Below are 27854 nucleotides of genomic sequence, written 5' to 3' on the forward strand. Positions count from 1 at the left end.
TACCCTCCTTCCTTGTTGCACCCACCCCCCCTCACCAGCCCTTTTGGACTGAAATATTAAAAAGCAGCTTGTAGTGCTGATAGATACATTCTTTCATGCTCTGTAACTTTGCACACATACGCTATAGCAATCTAGAATGCATTTCTCATCTAATTCTCTACTCCCTCCTCGGCATATTCTTACTATTTGGAGTATTCTTAATCTTAATCTCCCTGGAGCATCCCTTACCTCTGCAAGCAGTTGGGTATTTCCTGTGATTTTCTATGCTTCATCTTCTTTTTGTTGCAGTTATATTGTTAAAAATTGTTCCTGGGTCTGTCTTTCCCCAATAAATTGTGAGTCTTTCAACAAATGGAAGGGAAAACATCTTATTTATATGTTTTCATAGCATACCTAGCTTAGAGTATAGCACAAGCAGATACTTCTCAAAAAAAGAGGGGTGGGGGGTGGTTAGTATATAGCAAGGGATTCCTCACACCTAAGCTGCATAGAGCTTTTTATCATTTACAAATCCTGGCAGTTGGAAGCAGCTGTGAAAGCAGCAGCATCAGAGCTCCTCAGTACTTTTACTGTCTTGTCCATGAGTTTTACATGACCAATGTTATCTTCGTATATCAACACATGAAACTCGTACTGCTTTATGAAGCTCCCTGTTTACTTGCCTTCCTCAGTAAAAGAACCTAAATCCTTTTTTCCCCAACCCCAACCCCTTCTATTGCAAGTGCTAGATAATTCATAACAGCTTGAAAGGAAAATATTGGTAAACTTTACAGTTTATTAATAGTACTTAATATTTATACTGTGTGCTGATCTCTTGGTTTACATATTTTTTATATTTTTTACCTAATCCTCACAACATCCAAAGAGGTAGATACTATTATCCCGGTTTAACAAAGGAGAAAAACTGAGGTTCAGTGAAATGAGCTAAACTACCCAAATACTTAATTAGGGAAGCCAGAATTTGAATCCATTGTAACTTTAGAATCCATCAATGAATATTGCCATAACTGAAGACTAAATAGCAGCATGATTATTTATGGGCTTTGAGACTTTCTAGATCTGAATTCATAATATACATTTAACATTTATTGGTGGCAGATAACTTCACTTCTCTGACTTTTAGTTTTCTTATATGTAAAATAGCCACCCCAGAAGGATTATTGCCCACCTAAATGCACTGTATATAACAAATGGTATATGTTAGCCCCATTCACCTCACTGCGTTTCTGTTTATGTGAGCTCTTGGGTCATGGTTTGTACAGAATAAAGCCTGGCATGAGAAGGCAAATACAACCATTTGACAAATAAGAAAGTATCCTCCCTCTTCTGTGCATATACAATAGTTTCATCATAGTATACTGGAATGTTAACCAGTGCCTGCCTTCCAGTGTTCTGCTTCTTTCCTGCATGTTTTATGGCTATGAGCAGATTCATGACCTTGGTGAGAAGGCTGTCTTGAGTATTTAAAAGTTAAATTGATTGCCCCTAAGTATTCTTCAGTAAGAAATAGAATCAGTTATCCTTCCATAGAACCTGACTTTTCTTTTGCTGATTCTTAGGGACCATATAAAACTCTGGCCTTATTATTTCTTATGTAAAATAGTTGCCCACGTAAACTATGTAACATGGGTCCATAACATAAACCTAGTATACCATTCAACACAGAAAACCATAAACACAGCTGCTATTGTGGTGCGGCTTGTGTGTTTGGTGGTGGTTTTTAACATGGGCAGGCACCAAGAATCGAACCTGGGTCTCTGCATGGCAGGCAAAAAGTCTGCCTGCTGAGCCATAGTGGCCCGCCCTTGGTTTTGTTTATATTTGAACTTTTTTATGCAGGTAGATCATATAAAGGTAGTCACATGGCAGGGCGGGCCGCGGTGGCTCAGCGGGCAAAGTGCTTGCCTGCTATGCCGGAGGACCTCGGTTCGATTCCCGGCCCCAGCCCATGTAACGAAAAACGGAGAAACAAAATACAATAAAACAAGAAAATGTTTAAAAAAAAAAAAAGATGTTTCCCTTTCTTCCTCTCTTCCTTCCTTCTATCCTTCCTTCCTTCTCTCTGTCTTTCCTTTAAAAAAAAAAAAAAAAAGGTAGTCACATGGCATTTTCCCTTGGGTTCTTCACGTTTTTTTTTTTTTTGGATGTTTAAAACAGGGCAACTTAAGTCACTTCCATAATTATATCTACAGACTGAATCTATTTGGGTCTTTTTACTAGCCAATTAATTTTCTTTTAGAAGTATGGGAAATAGGATAATTACATTTTAAATCCTATAACTTCAGTCGATCCTTTTTAAAAATTTGAAAAAAATATTTTAAACTGTAAAAACAATTTTCTGATACATTAAACATTATCTTTCAATTTCGATATTTCCGGAGGTGAGCAGAGGCCGGAAATTCTGCTTCCTTACTCCTCTCTTCCTTCATATGCTACAACCCTTAAGCATACCATAGGCAATGAGAATTATATAGCAGAAATGTCCGCTCACACTGGCTGTAAGGTGGATAGTGTAAGGGGTAGGCAGGGAGACCATATAGGCCTCTGCAGTGGTCTTGAGAGTGGTAGTGGAGGAGTGTGGACAGATTCAGGAAGTAGAATGAACAGAAATTGTCGATGGGTTGGTTGTAGAGTGTGAGAGAGACAGAAGAGTCAGGGATAACAGGTTTCTTGGTTAGATGCATCATATGCCTCACTTCTTTTATTTGTTCACTTTCTGCTTCTCTTTAAAGGACTCAGTTAGTAGTTGTTACCTCCTCATGTGGGACTTTCTCACCCCAACCTCCACCGAGTTTTGCATCCATCCTGTGTGCCTTGATAGCAGCTGGTCCTTACCCTTAGTAGCATTTTTTTTCCTGCTTTATAATTGTGGATGTAATTATCCCACCCACCCATCCGCCCTCATACATACACCATACACACACTTTTCACACTCATGACTTTAAATCTTGTGAGGGCAGGAACCACATCTGCCTTATTCTTCATTGTATTTCCAACACCTAACATAGTCCTGAGGACCACAGTCTATAATTGATTTTTGGTGAATAGGCAAAGTATGATTTATGGCTATTGTCCACAGTTTCTAATAAAGTAATTGCTAATAGTAGGTTATCTGGGCCTTTTTGATTGATTTCTCTAGCTTAGCTTTCAATTCTTTTTATTTTCTTTCTTTGTCTTTACTTGAACCCTTACAGTTTAGATTACTAAATTTAAAAAGTATATAAACATAAACAGTGAGAAATAGAATTGTATCTTGTGGGTCTTGACAATGTCTTCCAAAAGAAGACTACTAAATAAAAAAAAGTATATAAACATAAACAGCAAGAAATAAAGTTGTATCTTGTGTGTCTTGACAGTGTCTTCTAAAAGAACCCCTGAGATTATTGAAGTCTTAAAAAAAATAGGCCTTCAAACCAAAATAGTGCTTAATGTAGCTTTTAAAATATTACAAGTGGTTAATATGGTTGGAACATTATACTGAAAAGAGTCATGGATCTCATTTATATGTAGATCGATTAGTTTCAGTCAGAAATATTAGGAGTGGGCTATATAAGAAAGTATAAATTTATCATCATACTTCAAAGAAAACACACTGATGATGCTTTATATTATTGTAAATATATACCTAAATCATTTAAGAACAGAATCAGCAATACCAGAATCAATACCCAAAAAAATTACAAAGATTGATTTAAAAAAAGAGAGAGAAACTAAGCCGTGTAATTTCTCATTGCTATAGATTGTGTGGGGAGATTGGGAGAAGAGGAAAAGGATTTGACTTCTAGGCTGTCTATTTATCTTTAAAATAACAGTAAGGACCCAGTGATCTCAAAGATCCTTTCCAGTCCAAGTTCTGTTGTTTCATAAAATAGAAAAGAATGATAAAGGGTGATATGTGACAGGAAGATTGGTTTGAATTACAACTTGCTTTTCATTTTCCCATAGCCTCAGATCTGAATTGGTAAGACCTGACTTAGAAAGTCCATTCAGATGTAATTTTTTTAATTGAATAACTTTATTAATTTAATGAACTACAAATGGTTTTATAATTTCTGCTTCAAAATTAATTCTTTACATTCTAATTTGGAGCAATAGTCTTAGTCAAAATATTCAATATGAACTATTATTATTTACTTAATCGATTCAGACTACAGAAAATGAATTTTTATAGTTGGCAATGTCATAATTGTTTCTCTTTTAATAATTGTTTTCCTTCTTTGGTTTAGGTTTCTGCTTTGGGACAACCACACATCTAATCCCTTAAAGTAGTTTTGTATGTAAAATTTGTAAACAATCAGAACAATGCCTCCAAGACCATCATCAGGTGAACTGTGGGGTATCCACTTGATGCCCCCAAGAATCTTAGTAGAATGTTTACTACCCAATGGAATGATAGTGACTTTAGAATGCCTCCGTGAGGCTACATTAATTACTATAAAGCATGAACTATTTAAAGAAGCAAGAAAATACCCTCTGCATCAACTTCTTCAAGATGAATCTTCTTACATTTTCGTAAGTGTTACCCAAGAAGCAGAAAGGGAAGAATTTTTTGATGAAACAAGACGACTTTGTGACCTTCGGCTTTTCCAACCTTTTCTAAAAGTAATTGAACCAGTAGGCAACCGTGAAGAAAAGATCCTCAATCGAGAAATTGGTATGATATTATTTTCAAAATGGCATTGTTCTCCTGTTCTATGCAAATAACTATGAAGCTTAACTGAAGACTCATTACTGAAGTATTTCTGTCTGAACCAGTACTTTTGTAAACAACAACAACAAAAATAGCTTTCTAAATAAAAATCATCATAAACCTAAAGTATTTTTAACTAGTGGGCTAAGGAATTATTTTTAACACGTTTGTATTATTCTATAAGGTTTTCTTTAAGAAATACCATTAGTAGTAATGACTTTGATTTGTTATATTCTAATTTTGTTTATCCTTTAAAAATAAACTATATGGATAATGTCGATGGCAGTTTCAGAACATACTATGTTTTATATACTAAAAATATTAGGGTCCTTTTCGACTTTTACTATGTATTCATCAAAAAAATTTTTGACCCAGAGAAATTATTTTATTATGACCTGCCAAATTCACAAATTTCCTGTTTGTAAGAAACATGTTCATTTGTGTGTTTAATATTTAATATTATTTATATAATTTATTAAGGTTTTGCTATTGGCATGCCAGTGTGTGAATTCGATATGGTTAAAGATCCAGAAGTACAGGACTTCCGAAGAAATATTCTAAATGTTTGTAAAGAAGCTGTGGATCTTAGGGATCTTAATTCACCTCATAGTAGAGCAATGTATGTCTATCCTCCAAATGTAGAATCTTCACCAGAACTGCCAAAGCACATATACAGTAAATTAGATAAAGGTAAGAATATTGCCAATCTACTGTAATTGGTTACTGCAGTGAAATATTTATATCTTATGCCTATTATCTTGTATGGTATTTTTTCCCAGCTAGATGATAAGCTCCTTGAAGGCAGGGACTGCTTATGCTCACAAGATACAGTTGAGCATCAGGTATACAATTATTTGCATACAATAAATATTATTTGAATGGATTATGTGCATATGGTGCTGATCAATTGGTAAATTGTTTATCTCAGAAGAAAATTTAAGAACTTTTTAAGTTTGAAATTTACTTTTTTTAAGATATCAAGAGAATTAGAGCTGATTCTCTTTTTACAAATAAAAAGAAATATAAATAAAAATGTTTATATCTGGAGAAAACTTTAAACATTCCTGTGATAATATATATGAAGAAAAATAAATAACTTTCTTAATGTTGAGTACAGTAATTAAGTCTGATCATAATGAGTAATAATATATAGGTTGACTTTGAGGTGTAATATATCAAACAATTTCTAGAATTAGGTAAATATGAAAATAAATAAAATGTATTGTTTTGGAAATGAAAATATCATTAGATTAGATAAATATTATTTTCAAGATAGCAAAGCAAAGGTTTCAATTTGAAGCTATAGAATAGGTTAACTCTCAAATGCTATTAAATATAAAATTCTGTTAGTAGAGTAAGTTAAGACATTCTATTACTGTTTCACTCATAGTCAGTAGTTTAACGTGAAAGTGACATAGGATTTTCCTTTGATAGTCTTTTTTTTTTCTGACCTTTCTAGCATACTTTTAAAAAAATTAAATGGAATGCTCTTTACATTTTTTCCCAACGTATAGGAGTTGAAAGAATTGTACCACAAACTTCCAGACCATTCTAGCATAGTTATCTTTCCATTTTCACCATCTATCTCTGTGCTTACCCTCTGGCTTAATTATCTTCAAGGAAAAAAAGTTAGAAAATCAGTTTCCTTTCTCTTCCTTGTCTTCTCTCCCTCCTTCTTATCTTTTTTATCATTCTTATTCAGTGTCTTTTTTTAAGTCTCCATTAGATTCTTTCTTTACTTCCCATAGTTACCAAAAACCCTTTCACTTTAGACATTGTTGAGCCTTTGATACCATCATGAGTCAGTCTTCACAGGGACTGTACCCATGAAAGTGTGCCATGCAGTGTAGAATGGAAATTGGCTTGGTCTCAGGAGCTTACGTGCTTGACATAAAATGTGAGATTTGACCAGTCTGGCAGCCCTGTAAGATTTGAAGATTTTCTGTTTCTACATGATTTTTATTGGTATTTAATTAAGTTGATTATAAATCATTTCTACTAGGTTAGAGTAATGGTAGTACATACTTTTTGAAATTTGGCTCTTAAAAAAATGAAATATATATGTAATTGCTACTAATAATGTTTTTCTCTTATAGGGCAAATAATAGTAGTGATTTGGGTGATAGTTTCTCCAAATAATGATAAGCAGAAGTATACTCTGAAAATCAACCATGACTATGTTCCAGAACAGGTGATTGCTGAAGCAATCAGGAAAAAAACTCGAAGTATGTTGCTATCATCTGAACAACTAAAACTCTGTGTTTTAGAATATCAGGGCAAATATATTTTAAAAGTGTGTGGATGTGATGAATACTTCCTAGAAAAATATCCTCTGAGTCAGTATAAGGTAAGTAACATGTTTCAAGAATATTAATTTTAAATTTAAAAGGTAATCATATTAGGAACAGTATCTGTATTTTTAGAACATACCTTCTGAAAATTAAATAATTAATATTAGTAAATAACATTAGCAAATTACTTTTCATATGGTAACTAATTTGAAAAACTAATTAATTCAACAGTAACTATTTAATTTAAAAATGTTGACAATTATACTAAATTGAAAATAAGGAATATTTTATAATGTTTATCCTGTCCCAAAGCGCAACACTAGAATGTAATTAAATTAGACATTTCAAAATGTCTAATTTAACCTAATCTAAATTAGGTTTTAGATTAATCTGTTGTTAATTATGATGTACTAATAACACTTCCCTACTATCTGTTTCTATTCATTAAATAAATACCTGTAAGAACCAAGTGTGTATGTATCAAGCATTATGTCAGGTACTGATTTATAATATCAAGCAAGACACCTTGACCTTCACAGGTTTACAGTCTAATGGAAGTTATGAGTAAGAAAATAAGCAATTATAATTCATATCCAGTAACATTTATATTAAAATATCTCTCCTAACTACATTACAAAATTCAGGCCATTGCAGTTTAATATTAAAAAAATATATAACCATGGTTTTTTCTGTCTCCTCTCTTTGTATTTTTTTTTTTAACAAAGCAAGTATTTCTCAAGAAATGTTTAGACAGAAGAAGCATGTAGGCAACAACCTGGATTGAACATAATAGACTGAATTACATACGCTGACTAAATGAAATTGCTTTCTTTAACAAGTACAGTGTTTTCACAATTATTTTCCTCCTTATATAATTTATAATCAGAGGTGCTTGGCTGATCCTGTGCTATAACCTAACTCTCAATTTTTGATATTTTAAATGTTATAAATACAGCAACTGTTAAGAAATGTGGGCTGTAAGGTTTGTTTTATCACCTTTGCAGATTAATTTATAAATTCTCTCATGATACTCGTATATGTTGCTTTTAAATGAAAAAACCTTATAGGAAATGTCTTTTCACCTCCCTGTTTAATCTCTTTTAGTATATAAGAAGCTGTATAATGCTTGGAAGGATGCCCAATTTGATGTTGATGGCTAAAGAAAGCCTCTACTCTCAGCTGCCAATGGACTGTTTTACAATGCCATCTTATTCCAGACGCATCTCCACAGCTACACCATATATGAATGGAGAAACATCTACAAAATCCCTTTGGGTTATAAATAGTCCACTCAGAATAAAAATTCTTTGTGCCACTTATGTGAATGTAAATATTCGAGACATTGACAAGGTAAAGTCAAATGCTGATGCTTATACTGCATCAAAAATTATTTTGTGTAAACCTTTTTTAATTGAACTATATAATAAACCTATTGACCTTCAGCATAATGTTTTCAGATAGCTAGAAAAACACCCAAATCTCAGAAAATAAAAATAGATAATTTTGTTTTATTTTCCATTCACCTCAGCGATTACATATCTCTTAGTCCTTTATCCATAACTCTGATATCTTTAGTTCTAATACAATAATTCCAACATTCTAATAATTCTAGTATCTCTCATTCTAATTTCTTAAAACCAAAAGTTTTATAGAATTCATTTGGCAGGAAATCCTGACCTGGCCTGAAGTGAAGCTTTTGATGGTCTTTATTTATTCCACTTTGTGTGAATATTCATGTGTTTTGTTACAGAAATATTAATGTCTTTATGGGGTGCTGCTCCAGCTGCTAAGGGTATTAAGTAATCTTAATGTATATACAAATTTATTGTTCTAAAATATGGAAAACTGAGTTACAAAACAAATCAAGCTTAAAGACTTTCAGATGAGGAATTGTGGTCCTGTATTAATTTTTGCAGTGTGTTGTGTCCGTGGTTATTAATGGATGAAGGCAGTATCAAATTTTGGTGAAGAATCTTAAGTTAATGATAATTTCTTACATATGTGATGAAAAGTAGAACAGAAGAACTATGAGCAAAAAATTTTAATTGGTCTCATTCATATCAGTTACATTGTTTTGACATTTAATATTTCGTTCTGTCTAGTATGTGTGTATTTGTATATACATAACTTTTTGTTGTTGTTGTTAGATCTATGTTCGCACAGGTATCTACCATGGAGGAGAACCCTTATGTGACAATGTGAATACTCAGAGAGTACCTTGTTCCAACCCCAGGTAAGGAAGTCTGTGGATTTGTATTTCTGAGGGTTATATCAGTGTTTAGCATTGTAATCAGTTAAAATAGTGTATTTAAAGCATTAGATTTATAAAAATCATATTAATTATCAGACATTTACATATAAAGCATAAGGACTTCTTTCAAATGAATGTCAGTCACAGGATCACTCTAAAATTATACAGGAAGGGGTTCTTTTATTCTTTCTTCCCACTGAATCAAGGAGAGAACCGAATAGTGTTATAATTTTGTAGTGCTTATCCCCTGCCTTAAATCCATAACCCTAGAGTAGGAGTTGGCTAACTCCAATACCCAACTACTTTGAGGCTGTTTCCTTCAAACCCCTCCAATGAACAGGTTTTTATGACATTCAAACAAAGGGTCTTTGGGGACAAATCAATTTCTTTGTGGAGGGTAAATTTAATGGGAACATTTTAAATTATCACTGTCTAGATATAATGAAGAAATAATAGGTAGTATAATCCAACAACTTGCTATTCTGCCATTTCTTTGCCTCTTCTATAAAATCATTTGGGACTATGAGTCGACCTCATGAATATAATAGCAGTAATATTAATAAGTAATAATCTTAAATATTAAGATTATTGCTATTGAAGATTAAAGATTAACTTTACAGAAAAGTAGTAGAACTAACTAGTGAATCCTCTGGAAATAAATTTCATACTGGATTTAAACTGAGTCTAGGAGAGTCAAGAAAAAGTTCTGGCCTCTGAATTAAGTTGCTAGCAATGGTCACCCTTCTGGAGCTTAGGTGAAGCTCAGAAAGGTGGTAGCTGCTTTGCCAGGAGGAAGGGAGTCATTCCTCCCTGGCGTGAGCCAGTGTAGGTCAGAGAGTACATGCTAGATGTTCTTTTGTGGCAACAAACAGTCCCAAATCCTTTAAAATTTTTGTTAAAACAACAAAAGTTCATTTCTCACTCAAGCTTCATGACTGTCAAAAGTTTAAGAAGTACTTGTGAGAGGGAAGAGAAAAACAGTATTTGAGAAAATAATAGCCCCAAATTTTTCAAATTTGGTGGAAACTATGAACTTACAATCCAAGAAGTTTATCTAGCCCCAAACACTTCAAAATAATATTGGATAGGGTGCACAGGTGGTTCAGTGGTAGAATGCTCGCCTTCCATGTGGGAGACCCAGGTTCAATTTCCAGACCATGCACCCCCCAAAAATAAATAAATAAAAATAATATTGGATAGATTTATCATAGTTTCAAGTATCAAAAGTAAATAAGCTTTATATAGTTTAGATATATTTATTTAAAAATGAGATTGAAATGTTGACAGTTCAGTAAATTAAACTATGTAGTAAGGACTTATATTTGATTATCTTTTTTTTTTTTAATAATTCTCTACTTAAGTCCAGAAGTAAAATCCTTATGGTGTGTATTAGTTAGGGTTATCTAGAGAAACAGAATCAACAGGGAACACTTGCAAATATAAAATTTATAAAAGTGTCTCACGTGACCGCAGGAACGCAGAGTCCAAAATCCACAGGGCAGGCTGTTGAAGCCGACGACTCCAATGGATGGTCTGGATGAACTCCACAGGAGAGGCTCACCAGTTGAAGCAGGAATGGAACCTGTCTCCTCTGAGTCCTCCTTAAAAGGCTTCCGGTGATTAGATTTAGCATCACTAATTGTAGAAGACACTCCCCTTTGGCTGATTACAAATGGAATCAGCTGTGGATGCAGCTGATGTGATCATGACCTAGTCCTATGAAATGTAGGCCAGCACTTGCCCAATCAGATAAACAGGTACCACAACTTGGCCAAGTTGACACATGTCCCTAACCATGACAGGTGGTAATATGAGGTTTTAAGTAAATTTTTTTAAAAACTTTTCTGCACAGACAAAATAAAATTCAGAGATAAATGAATATGAAGCTTTGACAAAAATAGAAAAGTAGATTTAAAAAATTCTGTTTGTTCCAAATTTGTATTCCACATATGCTAGATAAATTAGATATTTTATTATTTCTTCATAAATGTTACCAGTTATCTCCCAAAATCAGAATCAATTGAACTATATGTATAACCATCATCTAAAAATAACTTATATCTTTTGTTGTTTATATGTATGGTTACATTTATGTTATTATGTGTATGGTGGAATGGATGTACTTTAGAAGAAAGAATAATGCTTTATTTTGTTAGCATAGTACTGAACAACTAGATTCATAGGAAATAGTTCACTTAGAAAATGTAGAATATTTTCTACTGATCATGAGCAGTTCTAAAGATCTATAAGTAGTAAAAGTCTTAAGTATATTTAAGTAGATGGATCTTTAGTTTCCTTGAATTCCTTTGGGCTTATCAAATCCCAGTTTTAGTTTTTCCTGTATTCCTCTAATAGCATTTATTTGTTTCTTTTTACCTTTAGAATTCTTGCTTAATTCCCCCATTTTAAATGTAAGTCTTCTGTGTGTAAATGGACCATATGTTTATTTTTTAAATCTTTATCCATAAGAGACCAAAATACTAGAATAAATAGGGTTTATTTTACCAGTAGAGTTTTATACCTTATATATACTTAGACTGACTAGGAAAAAAATAAGATTTTAATATTGTTTTATATCAGTTAAGTCTTATTCTACTTATAGCCAAAGAATAATGAAGAAGCCCTTAGGAAATTTTTCAAAGTTAACAGCTAACACTGAGCTTATATGGGCCAGTTATTCTTCTAATTACTTCATTTACATCATCTCATTTAATCCTCCCAGCAACTTTATGAGAGTAGATGATATGATTCATTCCATTTCACAGATGAAGATATAGTCACACATTTAGTGAAATAGAGGAAACAGGACTACTCCAGTCAGTCTGACTTCTAATTTATTGTAAAAATTTGAATGATTTTTTGTCATAACTTTTTATTCTTTCCTTATGTTGAATGTCATTTTTATAACCTCTTGTGTAATAGTTATTCTAATATATAAATATTTTCTCCTTACATATTTTTAATTTTATTTACATATTGACATTTAGACAAATGAATTCTTCTGAATAAAACTAAACAAGTAAAAAAGTAATGAAATATAATTGTAATCATAATAGAAAATCTCATTTTATATTATTTAGTTCCCCTTTTCTATTTGCCTTTTCTGTAAGCTAAATTATTCTGAATTATTGCATAAAAGGGTATGTACATCATAAGTTTACAGTTCAGGGAGTTAACACAGAGCAGAAAGTCATTTAGCCACTATACTGATAAAGAAATAGAACACTTACAGCACTCCAAAAGCCCTTTCTCCTATCCCTTCCCAATCCACTAGCCTTCTCACCTCCTCAAAGGTAGCCATTGGCCTGATTTCTAATATAGGCTAGTTTTGCCTATTTTGGAAATTTATATAAATGGGTTTAAGCAGTAGGAATACTTTTATGTCTGTCTTCTTTCATTCAGTATTATATTTACCATATTTTGTCCGTGTTGTAACTATAGTTCATTTTCATTGCTGTATGCTATTCCATTATGTGAATATACCACAATTTATTTTATTGTTGGACTTTGGTTTGTTTGTAGTTGGGGATATTATGATATTTCTGCTATGAACATTCTGTGTAAAAATTCACACATTTCTGTGGTTTTTATACCTAGGGCTAGAGTTGAGTCACAGGATATGCATATGTTCAGTTTTAGTAATTATGCTTTCCAAATTGTTTGTAACAAATTCCACCGCCTTTAGCACTATATGAGATTTCCTGTTGATATGCATCCTTACTACTCCTTGGTGTCATAAGTCTTTATAGTTTTAGCCTTTCTCGTGTATAGCGATAACTCCAGGAGATTTTAATTTGCCTTTTGTGAGTGACAAATTATATTGATTCTTTTGTCATGTTTATGGCCATTTGGATATGATCTTATGAAGTGCTTGTTCTAGTCAGTCTCTTGCGTATTTTTCTTCTGGTTTATCTTTTTCTTGATTTGTAGGAGTTTATATACTCTGGATAAAACCTTGTGTTGATAAACTTTTTGTTTTTCTTAAAAATTTTACACAGGTGGAATGAATGGCTAAATTATGATATATACATTCCTGATCTTCCTCGTGCTGCTCGACTTTGCCTTTCCATTTGTTCTGTTAAAGGCCGAAAGGGTGCTAAAGAGGTAAGTAATTTCCATAGGAGCAATTATATTTACCTCTAACAACTCTTAATTATAGTGCTGATTCCTTTTTTTCTCATAAAATGGAAATTATTTTTTCTTAAAAAGTATTTATTAATAAAATATTTTAAAATTTTAAATAAATGTATCCTAGAAAAATACCTAGGAGAGCTTCAGGAGTTTGCTTATGATGAGAAAGTTTTAAGTTGATATTGATACAAATTTTTAACATGCAAAGTGACTGACTGCACATAAATATCTGTTAAATGTCTACATGCAAATATTTGTCGTCTTTGGTTCATATTTCTTATTTATAATTAAAGAAAATACATGTAATTTCCAGTATGTAATAGGAAAATGCTTATACATTGAAAAATGAATGCAGCTTTTTGTAGATTTAATATTCATTTACAATAGAGATGGTTGTTAAATACTTCTTTCTGTGAGGGAGAAGTGTTTTGAAATGATTATGTTTAATCCTGAGAGTGAGTATTTTTTGTTTGTTTTTTAAGGAACACTGTCCACTGGCCTGGGGAAATATAAACCTCTTCGATTACACAGATACTCTGGTGTCTGGAAAAATGGCTTTGAATCTTTGGCCTGTACCTCATGGATTAGAAGATTTGCTGAACCCTATTGGTGTTACTGGGTCAAATCCAAATAAAGTAAGCTGTATATTTCAAAATTTACTTTATATTGTAAATTAGAGGGTTTTTTTTAATGTCAGTCAAGCACAATATATATAATAACTTTTCTTCCATCTCTTAGGAAACTCCATGCTTAGAGTTGGAATTTGACTGGTTCAGCAGTGTGGTAAAATTTCCAGATATGTCAGTGATTGAAGAACATGCCAATTGGTCCGTATCCCGAGAAACAGGATTTAATTATTCCCATGCAGGACTGGTAAGGGAAATTACTGAGTTTTCTTAAGTGTCTGTTATAATCAGTGAATTTGGGTACATATTCCTTATATAGGAAAGGTTTCATGTATTTTAGTTACATGAACATAAATACTATAGGCTCTCAGACAGTATTACAATATAATAAAATTCTCTATATGTTTTATTGTTTACTGTAGCTGGGCCTCTCCTTAGTTTACTCATAGTCCTAACTTTCATTCATGTAACACATATTTATTGAATGTCAACTGTTTTAGTTTACTAAAGGTTGCCAAAATGTAATATATCAGAAATGGGTTGGCTTCTACAATGATGTTTACTAACTTAAAAACTTACAGTTCTGAGGCCATGAAAATGTCCAAATCATTGCATCATCAAAATGATTCCAGGGCTCTATAGACAGGCTGCTGGCAATCCTCAGCATCTCTGTCACATGACCAGGCTCATGGCACTTCTGCTGGTCTCTCCCTTCTCTCCTGGGTTTCACTGCTTTCAGCTTCTGGTTTCTCCAGCTGTGGCTCTTTCTCACCTTCTGTGTCTTTGTCTCTGTCAGCTTTTGCATCTTTTCTCTGTTTAATCTTCTTATAAAGGACTCCAATGAGAGAATTAAGGACCACCTGGGGCATGCATCAACTGAAATAACCTAATTAAAAATCCCCCCTACTATAGGTTTACACCCATGGAAATGGATTAGCTTTAAAAACATGATCTTTTCTGGGGTACATAACAGCTTCAAACCATCACATCTACTGTGTGTAAAGCACTGTGATAGGCATCATCACTCATTAGTTATTTCCAGCTATACTAATGTGGCTAAAAAAAAAAAGCACTAAAATAATAAGAAAATATAGAAGGTTGGACTAGCTTAGAAAAATGATACAATAGTGAAGTAAATCATTATCCTTCAATTTTCTTACTGTTTTACCCAATGTAATGCATCATCTTTCCAGAGACATTAAAGAAGCCCTGACACCTCGTCTTTGTAGTTTTTGTTTACTCAGGCTTTCATCGTAGTTTTTGTTTACTCAGGCTTTCATTGCACACTGCTGAGAATTCAGAAAGTTTCATTTTCAACCCATAATGACAAAGAAAAGAAAATTGATGGAGGAACTTGTTTCACAGTTATTGGACAAATCAGAATATGAATATAAAAAATCAGCAAAAGCATTATAAAGAGTTTCTCAGCCTCAGGACTATTGACATTTTGGGCCAAATAATTCTGTTATAGGGACTAAGCTGTGCATTTTATAGGATGCTTAGCAGTATCTCTGATTTCTACCCACCAGATGCCAGTAGCGCCAGCCCCCCAAGTTGTGACAACCAAAAATGTCTCCAAATATTACCAGAATTCCTAGGTTGCAGGGAAGGAGGTGGGCGACAAAATCAGTTGAACACCACTGTTCTAGACCCTAATAATGGTGATGAAACTGATCGTATTAGAGGAACATCAGATGACAATATCCTAGATGAATTTCCTTAAACTCAAGATTTTATGAGTGAATAATAGATTTCCAATGACAGAAATGAAATGTCGTATTCACATCCAGTTAGCCATTCAACAAGAAGGATTTCGCATAAAATTTTATGACCAAAAACTTGGACCACCTGATCTTTTATGGTATTCTTTTATGTTTGTGCACTAAAGTTTACTTGATACACTTTCTAAGTGGACAAAGTCTGAAGGCAGGGATGTATACAAAGGTGACTGGAAGGAAAAAGATGATATGGAGAATTTAAAATTCTTTGGATTGTTCATTCTGATTGGTGTTTATAAGATTAAAAATGGGAGTGTTCTGCAGTTATAGAGCAAAGAGGATGGCCTTCCTTACTTCAACAACATTATGGAGCCATCAGAGTTTTCAAAAGTATTACATTTTAAGAATGTGAGTACAAGAAGGAAAACCAGAAATAGTAATAAACTAGGACCTCTTAGATAATATATTTGAAATCTGGAATTGATATTTGCAAGATGATGTGATCCAAGATCATGTATGACAGTTGATGAGCAAACAGTTACATTCAAAGGATGATGCCCATTTTAGATACATGACATTATACATAAGGAAACTATGGAATAAAAATTTGGTTTTATTATGTTTAAATTCTTACTAAAATAGCTAAGTTGTTTTTTACCATTGCTTTATTCTGTGAATTATTTTATATTAAAAATATAAATGAATAAAAATAACATAAAAGAATTAAGAGTCCACTGAGTGGTAGTGACTACTTTTGCTCGTAAACTAATGGTCAAGTATTCATTATCTCTTGCCTGAACTATTGAGTAGCCTCCTAACTAATCTTCTGAGTGGTAGTGACTACTTTTGCTGGTAAACTAATGGTCAAGTATTCATGGTCTTACCTGAACTATTGAGTAGCCTCCTACCTAGTCTTCTTCCTTTGACAGAGCAGCCAGGGTAATCTTTTTAAAACATATCAAATCATGGTATTCATCTTTTAAATAGCTTTCACTAAAAATCAGTGCTTTTTACCGTGACTTACAAATTGTATGCACCATGAACACAACCTCCTGTCACTCTTCTCCTTGGCCTGCTGGGCTTCCATCTCATGGGCCTTCTGCCTGCTCCTTTCAGGCTAAACTTGTTCTCTCCCTGGGCCTTGCTCTGTTTCCAGAATTCTGTAATATTCTTTCCTCTGATCTCAGTATGGATGACCATTTCCTTCTGGTTATTCGGACTATGAATTAAATAGAATGTCATCAGAGGCCATTTCCAAACTTCCCATCTGAAGTAGCCCTTCAGTCATTTACTGTCACCCAGAGTACTTATATTAACTATTATTTTAGTTATTTTCTTTCCCACCTGAATGGAGGTTTTGTTAGTGTAGGGTCTTTTATTGTTTTGTGACAACACAAGGTATACAGTACTGTTTTATGAGTATTTATTAAATGAATATGAACCAGTAATATATCTTCAAACACTTAGATAGATTAACAATGTATAAAATCAAGTAGTTGGGTACACAGATGGTTCAGTGGTAGAATGCTCACCTTCCATGCAGGAGACCTGGGTTGGATTCCCAGACCAGGCACCCAAAAAACAAAAACAAAAAAAGCTAGTAGCAGATGTGGCAGTCTGAGTTCATTTTTAGCCATTAGAAATAAGGGTTGTGTATTTATCTTGCATTCCACATTAACATGCATTCATAACTAGTATCTATTTTTAAGGTGATTAATACATTAATGCAAATTATATAAAAAATTATGGTGTTTTTTGTTTACTTTTCTAATAGTCAGTGTATGGTCTTTTAACCAGGTGTTTCTTCCCCTTTTTTTTCCTCATTTATTTTTACTTTTTAAATTTGAAAGCATTGCAGCAATTATAAGGATGTATTTAGGCAATAAATGTGAAAGAGTTTGCTTTTTTATTTTATTATTTTGTTGTTTCTTATTCTCATTTCAGAAACAATAGCAGATTAGTTATAATCTGGATATATATATATATAATAGGATAATAGGAAAGGATCTTTTCGGGAAGAGAAAGTAGTAGCTTGTTCACTACTTTTCTGCTAGTATCCCAATTTGGTCTTCTCCCTGACTAACCTTGGCGGTTACTGTTCTCCCTGTCGGTGTTGATAATATTAACTAAGATCATCGTTGTTGGATTTGGTCCACAAATGTTGTCATAATTTAGTTCTTCCCTATGCCTAAAGATGTAGTCCTGCAATGAGAATAAACTGTTTCACAACAGTTAATGAGCAATGCAAAGTTTATTGAAAATTAATTTGCTTTTTTATAGATCACACATAAATCTGGGGGGGAATATGGCAAAGAAATATATCAGATATTACTTTATTTTACAGAGTAACAGACTAGCTAGAGACAATGAATTAAGAGAAAATGACAAAGAACAACTCCGAGCAATTTGTACAAGAGATCCTCTATCTGAAATCACTGAACAAGAGAAGGATTTTCTATGGAGCCACAGGCAAGTGTTAAGATGGAGATCCTCTTGTTTCTTTCTCCTGTTATAGAAGAAAGTACTGACTTTGCCATGTTTCTAATTTTGTCATATTTCTACCAGACCTACTTGAGTAAATAAAACATGATTTTAAAATTATAAACATTATCCTATTTTAAACTATGGATATAGATCAATATTTCTAGAATAGCTTGCTGCATACTTACACTACACATTGAAGACTTTTGTTTTTCATTCTAAATCCCTGATAAGACTTTTTTAGGATTTGCTTTTTTTTTAAATAAAATTCAAGATCCAACTAGAATACCATATAGTTTTAGATCAATTTAATTATGATTTAGTCAGTCTAGATATTATAATTTTCAGAAGTTCCTTCTGTTTTTCTTATACTTCCTCAAAGTAATAAGGCAATACCTTATTTTCACTTATGTGACACTTAGCCTACTATGTGGTAAGTGTACACCGGTATACTTACAGCAGTTGCATTACATTTCTGTAGAAAGTAAGTTAAAAACATGAATTTTGTCCAGGGACATAACGAGTATTATAAAGTATATTCATCATTTTTCTGAACTATCAGTAGCATCTAAATTTTTTTCTAAGCGCATGTTTGAATTTTCCTTTTGTCTTCCTTGCCATTACACTGAGTTTAAGTATGTGTACATGTGTTTATCACTCTAATGTTAAAAACTGGTTTCTTTTGAAATTTAAAGAAAGCTAGTAACAGTAAGAAGTTTTACAAGTGTTTGGAACATCTTAAAGCTTGCATAATTGAAGAGTTAGACAACTAGGCTGATTAAATAACATGCAAGAATGCTTTTTAGCTTGTTTGTCTTTCCCACACAGGCACTATTGTGTAACTATTCCCGAAATTCTTCCCAAATTGCTTCTGTCCGTTAAATGGAATTCTAAAGATGAAGTAGCCCAGGTAAATGTGTGCTTGAGATTATGGAATAACTGTTGTACAGAATTTATATCTCACTTATATTGTTTTCTCTCAGAAAGTCTTCATGAACATAAGAGATGAAATAGACTGTGTTTTAAATGAATTAATAATGGTAATATAATGTAGAAAAAATACTATTCTCACTGTTTCCATAGATAAAATTATTTAGAATTGAAAAATTTTGGCATTGTATTCATAAACATGTTTTTCATCTAAATAAACTTTAAAATAAAAAGTTAATGCAGTGTTTTATAAGATTCATTTGGTACTATCTTTGCTTTTTAAACTTGGTGTATTTTGTTTCTCATACACAGATGTACTGCTTGGTAAAAGATTGGCCTCCAATCAAACCTGAACAAGCTATGGAGCTTCTGGACTGTAATTACCCAGATCCTATGGTTCGAGGTTTTGCTGTTCGATGCTTGGAAAAATATTTAACAGATGACAAACTTTCTCAGTACCTAATTCAGCTAGTACAGGTAAAATAATGTAATATAGAAAATAAAGTTTTATTCTAAACCAATGCTGCTTTCAGAAACCACTGAGTGAACTGGTTTTATTCTTTAGGGGAAAAAAATCAGTTTTATAACCAGTAGTATTTACTTACTTTCTTAAACTGTAGTCATGCAGAAACTGCCTCTGACTCATGTGGAGTTTTTATGTTTATTTTAATTGCTTAGGTCCTAAAATATGAACAATATTTGGATAATCTGCTTGTGAGGTTTTTACTCAAGAAAGCACTAACTAACCAAAGGATTGGGCACTTTTTCTTTTGGCATTTAAAGTAAGTCAAATTGTTTTCCCATTAAATTCTGTAGTTGTTTATTATTTGCTTTTCTTGTAGATATATAAATATGTATTACTTATGTATTTTTTATTCTTCTTTATCTGGAAGAGTTTTCCATACTGAAAGTATATTGTGCTAGTGATGAACTTCTCAACTTTTCTCTTTGAAATTAAATAAGCCAGAAAATTTGAAAATTTAATTTTATACGTGAATGAAAGCTGAAATATTTTTAAAGATTTTGATTTCTATTTTAAGCAAAGTAAAATTTAGTATGTCCACATTAATGTTGCAGATTTCACTGTGTATATGAGTTAAAATATCCCAAAATTTAAAAAAATCTTAATTCGGATTTGGGGATATTACTTTGGAATATAAAGAGAATAAAATTTCAAGTCTCTTACTAGAAAACAAACTAACAATTAGAATATTTTATAAACTGATAAATCTAATACTCAAAATTCAAGGTCATAAACCTCTTTGAAGTTAAATATAGCTGCTATGATTTTGGAAGTGTCAAAAAAAAATTGGAAGCTAGAAACTGGGTTTTAAATAAATTTAGAGGCAGTATAGAAAAGTCAGTTGAGCCAGAAGAGACAAATTGTACTCACTGAGCTCTTTACGCCGTCCCTCTTCAATATAATTTTTGTGCCAAATTTCCTTTTTTCATGTTTATATGCTTCGAGATTTGTGAATGAAAGGTAGTTGAAATAAACAGAAAAACTAGTTGTATATTAAATTTACATTTCTAGGAACTACCTGAAACTCTTAATTGTTTTGCTTCTAAATGTTGTTTCAAGTTATTTTATTGTTAATATGATTTTAACACTGGATTTAGAAAATAAATTTTGTCTCTTAAAAAAAGATTATCTGTATACTCATTAAGACCATTTACATATACATATACATATATATATTTTTAATCTCATATATTGTTTTAGATCTGAAATGCACAACAAAACAGTTAGTCAGAGATTTGGCCTGCTTTTGGAATCGTATTGTCGGGCATGTGGAATGTATTTGAAGCATCTGAACAGGCAAGTGGAAGCTATGGAAAAGCTCATCAACTTAACCGACATTCTCAAACAAGAGAAGAAAGATGAAACACAAAAGGTATGTGACTTCTAGTTTGTTTTTGAAATTTTTTTCGCTGCAGTCGGACAGGGTTGTTTGGGAGCCCTGTGTGTATGTAGATCGTGGTCCTTGGAATCAAGCAGATTGGGATTTGAAATCAAATTCCACCATCTCTAAGCTGTGTAATGTTAGCACATTATTTAGGTTCTTGAGATTCATTTTTCTCACTTGTAAAATGAGAATAATACTTTTTTCATAGGGTTATTGTAAGAATTAAATAACATAAAATATGTGAAATACCTATGGCAGGCCCAAGAATATGGACAGTTCTTTCCTTTCCTTTTATAGCCATAGTTTTTTTCTTGTTTGTTTTTTTGTTTTTTGTTTTTGGGTGCATGGTCTGGGAACTGAACCCAGGTCTCCCACATGGAAGACGAGTATTCTACTACTGAACCACCCATGCACCTAGCCATAGTTTTTTTAAATGATTCTTTCCTTATCCTATGTTACTTATTATCTCTTAGTAATAATTATGAAAATAAATTATTTTTTACATTTCTGAGTTTAAAATGTATTCATAATCACATAGTGAATATATTACACACTGTTCATCTATAGGCTAGCTAAGATAACTGAGGAATATGAAATAGATGTAAATAGTTTTTCATGAACTTTTCCTACTCCCTGTCCTTCATTCAATCCATTCTACCACATCCTACAGTAAAAAGTGAGGTTTCAGTTGGATAGAGTATATGAAGTAAGCATTATCAGTATAAGCAGTTTAATTTGCCCAGTCTTACTATTTGATGTTTTTTTCTCACCTCTAGCGAAATTGGGGGGGGAGCGTAAGTCCAGTTTACTAGTGAGTGGAGTCCCCAAATGCAAGCAAACATTAAATTAACAGTACTGAATGAATTTTTCCATCACTGTCATTAATATTGCTTGAAAAAAAAAATTTTTAAGAAAATTACTGTATTAACCTAAATGTAATCTCAATGTCATACAGTGTGTAACTGAGTTGGTTTTATTGGCATATTTAAATTCAAATAAAGGTTTTTATTTGAAAATACTTGTAATGATACTAGAATTAATGGACAAGAGGGGACTAGACTGCCTTGAAAGAAACTTTATTATGTTTATATTATAACTGAGCTAAGAAAAAAAAGATATCACTTATATTTGTTAATATAGACTTTTCTTCTAAGTTGGAGTTTTCATATCACAAATTGGTAATGTCACAATAGATTAATTAGGAACATGAAGTTCATTACTCAGGTCACCATTGGCATAAATGAGAATTGACAGGGAACTAAATTTGCAGGCATAAGAACAAAAGCAGTTACTTTGACTGGTTTTGTTTTTGTTTTATCATAACAATGAATGGTGAAGTATAGGAAGCCTATGCTAACATTGGGGTTGACAGTGATAGAAAAAGAAATGTCTTTTCATTAGCAAGAGCTGTCTAGTCCATGATGATAGATTTTCTAGCTGTTTATGTAATTAACATGTATTAAGAAAAAGAAACTTTGTTACTAAAATTCCAGCATGAGAAATGAACTTATTGAATCCCTAGCTCTTAACTTCTCTTTTTCTTTTGCCACTCACATTTTGTATTTTCCACAGCTGGAGGTTTCTTAGAATGCCAATTATTACGTGACAGTGGTTCTGGTTTAAATTGCTAAGAAGGAATGTTTATTTATTTCTACTCACTAGAACCTAAGTACTCTGTGAGACTCAGAATAACAAAGGTTTTTACAAGTCCTTTCCCCACTAATTTCTTTTAACCTCACTTGATCTTTTCCAACCAAGAGAGAATATATATGTGGTGTTTTTTTGAAAAGCCTAAAAGTAAGGTTATTAAACTAAGATAACATGATATCTCCTTAATTTTTCCTCTAGAGCAAAGGTCAGCAAACTTTCTTGTAAAGGGCCAAATAGTAAATATTTTAAACTTTGTAGGCCATGCTGTCTTGTAACTAGTCAACTCTGTTAATGTAGAGCAAAAGCAGTCATAGACAATACATTAACGAATGGGCAGCTATATTCCAGTACAGCTTGATTTACAAAAACTGAATGCTGACTTGCAACCTGTAGTTTGCTTGAGAACTAAAATCATCATGAAAAATTATTTTTTACATTTCTGAGTTTAAAATGGATTCATAATCTGTCACTCTGTCAGCATGCAGAGTTCTTGTCACAGGAATGCCTACAGTGCTACCACCCTGCCTCACTCCCTGAGTTATGCTGCTCTGTATTGTAGCACCTTTCTAATTTGAATGCACCCATTCCAGTTATAGATTCAAAAAAACACACAGTACAGAGCTTCTGGTATATAGAAGAGATTAGCAATTAGTTGTGTTTTATGATGCCAGTTTCTAACCTTGATTGTGCTTATTTATCAGGTACAGATGAAGTTTCTAGTTGAACAGATGAGACGACCAGATTTTATGGATGCTCTTCAAGGCTTCCTATCGCCTCTAAACCCTGCTCATCAGCTAGGAAATCTCAGGTAAGGTACCTCATTGAAATTCTAATTAAAATATTTAAGTGAGTCTTGAGAAAAGTCTAAATGTCAATTATAATTAGAATGTTCATTTATATATGCTTCTTTCTCCCATTCCCCACCTTGCAAAATGGAATAGGAAAATTGCCTTAAGCTCAGAATGGTATTTATTCAGACCGAGTTTTTACACTAATCTAATAATAGCATTTAGAAGTTTCTGTGAGGATCGTGTGGTAGCCCATGACAAACTCTGGGATCTATCCTGTAACCACTTGTGGAAGAGTGCTTTGAAAACTATTGCTTTTTTATTTCTTTGCTTTGTATATATGTTATACTATACAATAAAAAAAGTTAAAAAAGAAAAACTTTCTGTGGTCAAAATTTCTGATATCATAGGATAAGAAATGGAATGTAAAAGCTGTAAAACTAGTGATATGTCCCTATATTTGGTGAAAATTCATATGCTATTATACGAACATTTTTAAAGCTTTAATATTTATTTTGTCTTTATACTTCCTTAGAAATTAATTCATAAATGAAAATTGAAGAGAGTTTTAAATTTTTATATCCCATCAAAAAACAATACTGTATATTTATTTTAAAATTTATTTGAGGGGAATAAGGAACAACAAAGCTAAGGTGCATAGTGAAGTTTTTAACTATTTTAAAGGCTTGAAGAGTGCCGAATAATGTCCTCTGCAAAAAGGCCACTGTGGTTGAATTGGGAGAACCCAGACATCATGTCAGAGTTACTGTTTCAGAACAATGAGATCATCTTTAAAAATGGAGATGGTAAGGAAGAGTATTATTGAACTTATGATGCATGCATTTAGCCATCTTTTTTATACACATGATATTTATGAACCATGAAGACTATTAGAAGTCATCTAAGGAGTACATATGTGATAAATATATAATAATTAAGCAGTTATTCTGTTACAATATGTATGTGTAATTATCGAAATGAAGAGAAGAGAAAAGAAGTACTAGCTTCAGAATCGAAAGCCTGAAAGCAGTTTCTGTCATTTGTATAAGCTATTTTATAAATATTCCAGGTGCTAGGCCCTTGGGTTATAGCAGTAAACAAAACAGGATTCCTGCCCTATTGGAGCTTATAGTCTACAAAGTGAAAGAGATATATTAAACAAAAAGTACAAAATTTAAATTACAATCATAGGACAAAAAAAAGTATGGTCTGCTAAGGAACCATATAAAAGAAGGTCCTAACTTATTTGGAGAATGGGCTATGGCAGGGAAAAGACCGTGGATAGTTTCCCTTGGGAATGAATTTCAGCAGTGAATTCTAATTCCAGTATTTTAATACAAACATATTCAGATTTAAGGATTCAGAAGAACAAGTACCTGACATAATCTAATTTTTATGAAATACATGTTACCTTATCCTACATTGTTATATGGATGTATTTTTGCCAATATTTTAGAAGGGGGTTTATGACTCAGACCCACTAATACTAATGACTAATACTCTAATAGAGTATTTTGAAAAGTATAACTGTTTATTTTCCATTTGAAAACATTGTGATGACATGATACCCTAGTTTGCATTTGTGGCATTGAGTAGTGATCATAGAATTTGAATTTCAGATTTACGGCAAGATATGCTAACACTTCAAATTATTCGCATTATGGAAAATATCTGGCAAAATCAAGGTCTGGATCTTCGGTAAGTAAACAATAAGGCAACATGTATGTTGAAAGTTAACTTATACTGAAAAAGTAAACTTTTAGGAAATCCTTACTGATTATAGAGGCATATATCTATAAAGAAATGTATGCAGTAATAATTAACAATAATTGGTTACCCTATAGTACTTTTGTCCAACTCTTACTTGGTTTAGAATAGCTAGGGAGATCTAGCTAGATAAAAAGAGCTGTGTCTAATAAACTTGTAAATACTCTGCAACTGCCTTTAGAATGTCATGGTTAGAACAGAGCAGAAGACACAAAAGACCCCTATTTAAATTCAGAAGTTGAGTTTATGAGAAAGTTTCTTTCAGAATAATAATTTTCTAATTCTAATTTATTAATTTATACAGATTCTAATCTTGAATAAATTTTCCAGCAAATTTTATGAAACTGATCAATCTTAAAGTTTTTACCAGTCTGTTGGTTTCTGCCCAACCTCCCATAGTTATCAGTATTAAATTTTCTGTCACACTTCATCTTCTGCTAGTCATTATTTCTTCCAGTAGTTTTTCATTTATAGTTGGTAAAACTTAGATTTAACAGCTTTACTATAATTCTGTTTGGTTCTTTTGTAATAAGTTTTGTAGGACTATTTGACTGTTTAAACTACTAGTATGTTCAATTGTAATAAAATAAAAACTTAAAATAAGAGAAAATACGTAATGGATGGTGGTGATGAGAGCACAGCATTGTTACCACAATTAACACAATGTGTTAATTCAGAAGTCTAGATCTGAATATGATTAAAGGGGAAATATAGTATATATGGCAACAGAATAAAAATTTTTTTTAAATCCATGAAACTACCCTACCCAAACAGTGAACCTTCAGTTAAACCATAGGCTTTAATTAACAGTACAGTTATAAATATGTACTATCAGAAATCATAGCAATTGTTCTACAATAAACGCAAGGTGTGGGTGGTAGGGTGGTGTATAGGAATCCTGAATTTTATTCATGGTTGTCTTGTAAAGCCACAACTTCTCTAATAAAAATAAGTAAGTAAATAAGAGAGAATAAGCCAGGTGCAACCTTAAGAAATTCCTGTATTTACTAGAGCAAATAGAGGAAAAGATTCCATAAAGGAAACGGTCAAAGAAGGGGTAGTACCAGAGTAAGTGATTCATAGAACCTAAAGAGGCAAAAGATTTGCAAACAGAATTGCCTATATTGTCAGGTGCTTTGGGAGGTTAAGAGCAAAAGGACTATAAAAAAAAATCCTTAGACATGATAATTCATGGTAAAGTTTAAGAAGAGTTTAATATAGTAGAATGGTAGGCATAAAGCTAGGCTACATGCTTTCATTTTTAAGTGAGAAAATGAAAATAATTATAGACTCTTACCAACTTAAGGAAAGAAAAGGTAAAAAAGAATGGACATTAGTTTATGACAACAAGGAAAATCTTAATTTTCCACTTGAAATATTAAGTGCTTTATTTCATTATCTCTTCACCCTACCTGCATGTCTTTTAATATTCCATGTAACAAAACGGGGAGTATCATAAAGTACTTCTGCCAAATGCTAATGTATGAAGGCTGTATCATGGACAAGCATTTGTGAGACTGTTTGAATTGTGAGCTCGACTAGCTGCTTTTTTAATGGAGTGCCATTTTTATTGATATAACTCACAACGTATGGTTGGTTATTTGGCTTACATAGGTATATGGCTGACTTTTTAAAAAAATGAATATGTGAGCCTATATCTTCAAGGAGAACTGCTGACAGTATTTGTTGCCAAGTATAAAATATGAGCTTTCCAAAGCATGTTAATATTTTGCAGTCATGAGCATAACAGCTTCCCAAACTTAAAGATTTTTCTGATGAAATCAGTGGTAAGAGTAAGAATTGTGATTTTTTTAAATGATATAATGAAAAGTATCAACATTTGAAAGATCTTCATAACTCAGTGAACTCACATTTTCCAAATGACTAATGCAGGGTATTTAAAAGTCATGCATGCATGCAAAGGCAAGGTAGACCAGTGGAGTTTAATGTAATGGAGTCTGGGTTCATTGATACAGTTTCAGATTCTCTATTGCAGTTTATCTTTGAGAAAGTCTCATCTGTCAAGTATTGGAATGGTATCACAAAAAAAATCTTTAGTTACTTGAAAAGCCTATTAAAATACTCTACCCTTGTCCAACTGCATGTCTGTGAAGCCAGATTTTCTTCATATATTTCAATTTTTTAAAATTACACTAGATTGGATACAGAAGCATGTACAAGAATCCAGCTGAGTACTGTTGAGCCAAATACTAAAGAAATATGAAAAAAATGTTGAACAGTGCACTGTTCTCACTGGATATTTTTTGTTTTGGAAAGTATAAGTTTTTTTGTTTCATAAAAGATGTTATTTATAGTCAAGTAATGGTTTATTATTTTTAAATGAATTAATAAATAATTTCTTATTTTCTGTATTTTAATTTCTAATATCAGTAGATGTAACACATATAGTCAAAAAGTGTTTGAGGTCTTCAGCAAGTTTAAGAGTGTAAAGAAATTCTGAGACCAAAAATTTAAAACCCATTGCCCCAAAGTATTATTTAGGTATCAAACATCTTGAAACACGTATTTTTTAGGTCATAAGTGCTTATAAAATGCAAGTTGTGATAATGATTTATTTAACAGTGGTTTTCTGATATGCAATTAACTGTCTTCCTAATTGAAGA

The 27854-nt window shown here is 32.4% G+C and overlaps 1 protein-coding gene across 7 annotated transcripts in view; it reads left to right on the top strand.

Moving 5' to 3' along the window:
* Positions 1-27854, top strand: part of PIK3CA (phosphatidylinositol-4,5-bisphosphate 3-kinase catalytic subunit alpha) — a 64992-nt gene that overhangs the window by 34140 nt on the left and 2998 nt on the right. For all 7 annotated transcript variants that reach the window (XM_077161107.1, XM_077161101.1, XM_077161103.1 and 4 more), the window contains 16 exons: positions 4227-4654; positions 5171-5380; positions 6787-7037; positions 8086-8331; positions 9129-9214; positions 13231-13336; positions 13846-13998; positions 14102-14236; positions 18052-18176; positions 19017-19098; positions 19431-19595; positions 19797-19900; positions 20842-21013; positions 23377-23483; positions 24148-24269; positions 25083-25161. In XM_077161107.1, coding sequence (XP_077017222.1) covers positions 4303-4654; positions 5171-5380; positions 6787-7037; positions 8086-8331; positions 9129-9214; positions 13231-13336; positions 13846-13998; positions 14102-14236; positions 18052-18176; positions 19017-19098; positions 19431-19595; positions 19797-19900; positions 20842-21013; positions 23377-23483; positions 24148-24269; positions 25083-25161 — 2495 coding nt within the window. In that variant the 5' untranslated portion in view covers positions 4227-4302. The remainder of the gene's footprint in view (positions 1-4226; positions 4655-5170; positions 5381-6786; positions 7038-8085; positions 8332-9128; positions 9215-13230; positions 13337-13845; positions 13999-14101; positions 14237-18051; positions 18177-19016; positions 19099-19430; positions 19596-19796; positions 19901-20841; positions 21014-23376; positions 23484-24147; positions 24270-25082; positions 25162-27854) is intronic.

The sequence above is a fragment of the Tamandua tetradactyla genome, chromosome 5 (genome assembly GCF_023851605.1).
Source record: "Tamandua tetradactyla isolate mTamTet1 chromosome 5, mTamTet1.pri, whole genome shotgun sequence".
Lineage (NCBI taxonomy): Eukaryota > Metazoa > Chordata > Mammalia > Pilosa > Myrmecophagidae > Tamandua > Tamandua tetradactyla.